At 45.1% G+C, this 6,302-nt stretch overlaps 1 protein-coding gene across 1 annotated transcript; it reads right to left on the reverse strand.

Moving 5' to 3' along the window:
* Positions 1 to 246: 246 nt before the first annotated feature.
* Positions 247 to 4,690, reverse strand: trh (thyrotropin-releasing hormone). The gene is made up of 3 exons (XM_072582695.1): positions 4,489 to 4,690; positions 3,974 to 4,223; positions 247 to 1,786 (listed from the first exon to the last, which is right to left on the reverse strand). The coding sequence occupies exons 2-3, from the start codon at positions 4,155 to 4,157 to the stop codon at positions 1,194 to 1,196; spliced, it is 777 nt and encodes a 258-aa protein (XP_072438796.1). The 5' UTR covers positions 4,158 to 4,223; positions 4,489 to 4,690; the 3' UTR covers positions 247 to 1,193.
* Between the last annotated feature and the right edge of the window lie 1,612 nt (positions 4,691 to 6,302).

Here is a 6,302-nt window from a genome sequence, read left to right on the forward strand (position 1 = left end):
TGGACCAAAGAGTTTGTTGTCATGCTGTATGTCTCAATGACTATGTCTCTGAGTCTGTAATGGAAAGGAAAGGTGAGGAATGCATTCTATTTTTCAAAGTTAAAGGTATACAATCAGGAGTGAGTCCAGTTTGAGGGGTGGATATGTAGAACACCACATGGCAATCCCCCCTGTTTAAATAGGCACAGAGTCAATAAACATTCATTTCTTTGAACAATGTGGCACTTGAGGTTTGGTGTAGAAAAATAATTTCGACATGCGTTTTATTAGAACTCAGAATCAAGCTGGTATCTTACAGAAATTTGACAGTGTCTGTCAATGCGTGTTCAGTGAATAACTTGCACTTTGAGACCACATAAATGAAGATGTATGATTCCCAGGCAATGAGTTAATAATAACTGAGAGCAAAGGAGATTAAATTTACAGCACTCTTTTTACATTCTATTATTATCCCACCCAACATATTCAGTGTTACCTCGTTAGAAATGTTTTATTTTCTCTTGAAAATTCCATTCCGTTTCCGACATCACTTCTTTCCCTTTTCTCTCCATCTCCAGTTCCCGATTTGTTTTCTCTCCTTTGCCAGCTCTCCCTCTCTCTCAGCTTTCCTCTTTCCACTCGTTCTTTCTCTGTCCTCTTTACACTCTTCCCCCCCTCCCCATCTGCACTTCCTTTTTCTCTACTTTCTCTCTGTACCTTATTTTCGCTCTTTCCGCATCCCTTCTTCCTCTCCTCCCCTCTCTTTCTACCCTTTGTTCTCACCCACACTTCATCCCTCTGTATCTCTCCTCCTCGCTTGTTCTCCCTCTTTTTCCACTCCTTTCCCTTTCTTATGCCCATCCATCTCTCCCTACTCCCCTTTCTCTCCCCTCTCCTCTTCTCCCCTTTGGCTTCTCTCTTCACTCCCCCCACCCCTCTTCCTTTCCACTTACCCTCTCCCCTGGTTCCTTGCTCTCTCTCTCTCTCTCTCTCCATCTCTCTCCCTCCCTTCTTCTGCCCTTCTTTGCAATTCTCTTGGGTAATGGGACATGCATTAAGGGACATGCTGGGGAATGTGATGGGTGAACCAGACTGAACAAAAACTGATTCCTGCCCAGGAAGCAGAGCTTTACATGGTCTTAGAGGGCACCCCCTGATGTAAATGAAAGCAAACATTTGTTTTTTACAACAAAGTAAATCACATTTCGGTAAGTTCAGGCTCTTCCCTGCATCTCATCATCTGAAGCGAGCCTCCTACCAGGGTGCTGCCTCTTTACCTCTGCCCTATCCTTGTTGGTATTGCTGAGCAAGGCTAACAGAGAATTGACTTTGCTGCAGCTCCCAGACTCCTGGAGATCACAGGGGGACAGGAACTCACTGCTGCTGCCGGCTGCCTCCAGGTACTGTGGTGAGTTGTACTGGCTTTCCCCAGAGTCGTCACCATTCTCCTGCCAGCTCCAGTGGCCGGGACGCTGGCCATACATCACGGATCTTTTGCCGGGGTGTTGGCGCTTGGAGAGCTCTCCCAGGAAGGTGTCCAGCTGGCGGGCCGTGCTCTCCCCCGGGAGGGGCTCATAGGCTGACCTCCTCCCTGGATGCTGCCTTGCCTGCACCTCCAGGGGCACCCCATCCAGCTCTCTCCTCCCCGGGTGCTGCCTCTTCTCCGGTGCCCAGCCTCCGTCCTCCTCGTCCTGCCCGGGTTGGCGTTTGCCAGGGTGCTGCCTTTTCTCCAGGTCTCCCACCAGCCGCTTCCCAGGGTGCTGCCGCTTGAGGACCCGCTCTGCAGGTGGCGAGTCCGAACCTAAAGCTGGTGAGGCCAAAACCAGAGGTTCATGAATGAGTTGCTTACCCCAGCGAGGCGTGACAAGCACTACACAATCAGCCTGATACCGGCAGACAATGTGAAATTTGGTTACGTCGCTGCTTTGTAAAAGTTCAACTGCTCAACTCTGTGGGAGTTACATGATCCTGTTCGGTTCCTCTGTGTTTTGTTCTATGAAAAGATATTTGCACGACAGCGACTGTTTCTATTCTTACACGTGGGTGTCACTGGCAAGGCCAACCATTTCATGTCTGAGAGAAGGTGACTGGGCTCAAAACCTTGATTCTGCTTTCTCTCACCTTGTGAGTTACCAACTGGGCTTCTCCAGCAATTTCTGTTTTTTTGCTTCAATATTTGTTGTCCATCCCTAATTTCTCTTATATTTATTGCTTCTCTAGATCATTTCAGAGATGATGTCAGTGCTGTGGGTTGGGAGTCATATGTAGGGCCAGGTAAGAAGGGTGGATTGTCTTGTCTAATGGACAAAAGTGAATCAGACGGTTTGTTTTGAAGGACAATTGACAATGATTGCCTTTTTATTTGAATTCCAGGTTTTGTTGAATTCATCTTTCACCATCTGCCACAGTGGGGTTCGAACTCATGCCCTGAGAACATTAGCTTGGGAACATGGATTACGAGAGTGCAATATTATTAATACACTCCCTTTTCTTGAAACACAAGAGAGCTTGGGGTGGGCAATACATTCTGTCCCAACCAGTGGAGCCCGTCTCCTGAATGACAGCAACATAAAACACAGGGTGGAGCAGTGAGGACTTAATCTAACTCTCGTATTTGATCTAGGTTTAAAGGAAAGAATCTAAGCAAACCATATCTCTGATCATAGTCCCAATAAAGGAAGCCTCTTCTGGTCTGTGCATTTAGGGAGATGAGGCTGCCCCTTAAGGGATAGATTGTTTAAACCCAGCATCCATCCAAATAGGACCAAGCTCTGCCAACCCCACCTGTTGGACACTTCCTGACTGAGTTGAAATCCCAGTGCTGGGCACAGGAAAAAGAGAAGGGTGTGGGTAATGAATTCGATGAAATGGTGGGTTTTCGTTATGGGGAGAGGCTGGATAGGCTAGGACATTATTCACTGGAGTGTAGTCAATGACCTTGTAGATGTTTGTAAAATCATGAGGGGTAGAAATAAGGTGAATGGCAACTGTCCTCTCCCTAGAGTGGGGGATTTCAAGACAAAGAAGCATATTTTTTTTAGGATGAGAGGAGAAAGATTTAGAAAAAAAAAGAGGGGCATTTTTGTTTTTACAGAGAGAGCGGAATAAACTGACAGAGGAAGAGGTTGATGCGAGGACAGTTTCAATGTTTAAAAGACATTTAGATTAGTACATGATTAAGAAGTGTTTGGAGGGATATGACCCAAGCGCAAGCCAGTGGGGCTAGTTTCGTTCTGGGATTATGTTCAGCATGGACTGGGTCCGTTTCCCTGTTTTGTGACTTTATCTGCTTCAATGGCTGGAGGGAATGGCCGAATGGTCTCCTTTTGAGGTGTGGGGTTTTCTTAAGAGCTGTAAACAGGTTTTCCCAGTTCAGTTCTTTCCTTCTTTAGGAGTTGGTGCTTGTGAATAGCGCCTTGTTCAGGACCTTTCAGCCTGTGCGCTAGACCTTCAGTCTCACTCTCTCAGGGCGAGGGAGCTCGGTATTACACACTGACAGTGGGGGACTTGTCTGTTCATCCAACTGAATAAAGGAGACACACCTTTGCCCGGTTCCTACACGGTGAAAACGTCCTACCGGCCAGTGTACTAGCTATCTGAGTTTATAAAACTCCGGTCCACTCTGGCTTTCATTGACCACAATTAAAAAAAACCACTGGGCACACAGCATCTGAAAAAAAATCCCTTTTCCTGTTCTGACACCTCTTTCCTTACCCCCGGTTTATTCCCGGAATTTTAACCTCCCTACACTCGGATGCGGGATTCGTTTGCGACTTTCTCTCGAGAACCCGATGCTAGACACTGCAAAATATCTAAAAGTGTTGATTCTAACTCTGAGAGCGCGGCGTTCACATCAAACTCGCTCAACTTAAACGTTAAGAAGGAAAACCGAGAGCATGCGGGTGAGATTTGAGAAGCGACAGTCGCTCAATTTGAGAGGGTCGGATTAAACACAAGGATGCCGAAGCTGACACAGTAAGAATTGGGTGTGTACCGTCATCATTCCGCCCTCCCTCCAGAATGGAGTGAATGAGGACGGCCTCCGCTCTCTGAAGCATCTCCTCCAGCGGCTCTGCCTCTGCTCCCAGCCCGGCCTCGCCCGCCGCCGTGTGCCCACTCGCGGTCACAGACTTGTGAAGGCTGAGGTAACCCACCAGCAGGAACCATATCGACCTCATCTCGGTGCAATAACAGGGCGGGGGGGGGGGGAGAGAGAACAAGAAAATAAAAAAGTTTGGGCCGCTCTGTGTGCGAGAAACAAAGAATTGGAGTTTACAGGACTTCCATGTGAAACGCTGTGCGCTGTCCACGGTGCTGAAAACAAGACACTTGTACATCCAGCACTGATTCCCGCTCACCTCCCTCCCCCCCAACACACACACACACTCAACACTCAGCTACACACGACACACCAACATGAACAGCCACACACACACACACAAAAACATTTAAACACACAGTCACACTTGAAAACAGTCTCAGGCACAAGTTCTTCCTGAGTACTGTTACCTGTCCGGCAGTTCAGGTACGTTCTGTCCGTCCCAGGCTCGGTCCTATGCCGAAGGTCTTGTCTCGGACTCAGCTTTTCCGCTCTCAATATCGTTCTCGGAATGTGTTTGCCTCTGACGATCGAAGGCTGCACATTTATAGCCGTTTAGCATCTCCCCCACCCCCTAATATGCAAATTAACAAGTCGTAAGTTAAACGTATATCTCCTGAAAGCTCAAATTTACACACGCACATAGACACCCGCACATAGAAACTGACACGCATGATAGGGAGAGAGGATGGATACATTTGGACCCACACATAAAGAAAGATACGTACATACAGAAACATGAAAACATGACTACACGCACACATATAGATGAATATATATATATATATATATATATACGCACGCTTACATGGAGACATCTATGTCATATATAAGCCTGCACATGGACTTAGACATATTTGCATTCAACTGTAAACAAAGTCACAGAAGTACACACACCTTGACATATCACTAACGTACACACAGACATACATGCAGGTATACAGCAACGCATACATGCTTTACATAAATACATTCATACACACATCTTAATAAACAGTTGAAAATATACATGCAGGCACAAATCCATATGTATAAGCATGAATATACACATGCAGGTGCAAACACATTTATTCATAGAAATATTGATAGAAACACATACACATATACTAACAGACACACTTACAGAAACATTCCTAGATATCCATGTACATCCACTAACAGACAATCAAAGGTTTCCATTCTCAAGTCTATTCTCTTGTTTGTACTATTTGGTTATGAGTTAGGTGAAGTGGAATGCAAAATTCCCAAAGGTATGAATTGAAAATGCTTTTGCATAATGAATCTCAGACCAAACAGTTAATACATGGGTATTTAATCAATGTCTAAATTAATATGGGGAGAAAGTGAGGACTGCAGATGCTGGAGATCAGAGCTGAAAATGTGTTGCTGGAAAAGCGCAGCAGGTCAGGCAGCATCAAAGGAGCAGGGGAATCGACGTTTCAAGCATAAGCCCTTCTTCAGAAATTAATTTGGTTCAACTTTTGCTGACTCACAGGTACTAGACTTTCCTTTTGCAACATTTCAAAAGATGAAAGAAATCTTAGACTCATATAATACCTTTCATAACTCCGGACAGGTAAAGTGCTTTGCAACCATTGTAGTGGTGTGTAGTCATAACTTTAAGGTAGGATAGTCAGCTGGCAATTATATACAATGTACGGTCCCACAATCAGCAGTGTTAAAACTGGCCACATAATCTGTGCAAGTGATAAGGATTGAAAGATAAATTTTGAGCATTATTTGAGGGAAACATTTGTTGCTCCTTTTCACCTCTTGTAGTTATATGAAATCTTATAACCATCTAAGAAGGCCCTGGTTTTATTTCTCATCTGAAAGATGGCATCTCCAATAGTACAGCATCTAACTGTCAGTCTATTGTATATGCTCAAAATCCTGAAGAGGATCTTGAACCCAAAGCTATTTGTCTTAGAGGTAAGTGCGCTACTCACTAAGCCAAAGCTGATGTCTTGAAGGCTTATGAATGAAAGGGAACATTTATTGTTTAAGTACTGCGTAACGTTCCATTGAATGAATGTGCTCTGTAAATGTTGCCACACTTCCGTGACAGCTAATGCTTAGCTGTTGGTCTTCACTGCTAATTCAGTTCAAGCATCACGTACCATTCACAAATCTAATGATCTCCTTGGTTTAAGTGACTGACTGAGCACAGCAAAGGAAATCAAGACTAATGTAGTTTGATCTAAAGGCACACAGCAAGCAATCT

Source organism: Chiloscyllium punctatum, chromosome 12 (genome assembly GCF_047496795.1).
Source record: "Chiloscyllium punctatum isolate Juve2018m chromosome 12, sChiPun1.3, whole genome shotgun sequence".
In the NCBI taxonomy this organism is placed as follows: Eukaryota; Metazoa; Chordata; class Chondrichthyes; order Orectolobiformes; family Hemiscylliidae; genus Chiloscyllium; species Chiloscyllium punctatum.

Coding starts and splice junctions, on each gene's coding strand:
- trh (XM_072582695.1), bottom strand. CDS start 4,157: ATGAGGTCGATATGGTTCCTGCTGGTGGGTTACCTCAGCCTTCACAAG. Junction 1,787..3,973: donor GGGAGGGCGGAATGATGACG/GTACACACCCAA, acceptor TGGCCTCACCAG/CTTTAGGTTCGGACTCGCCA.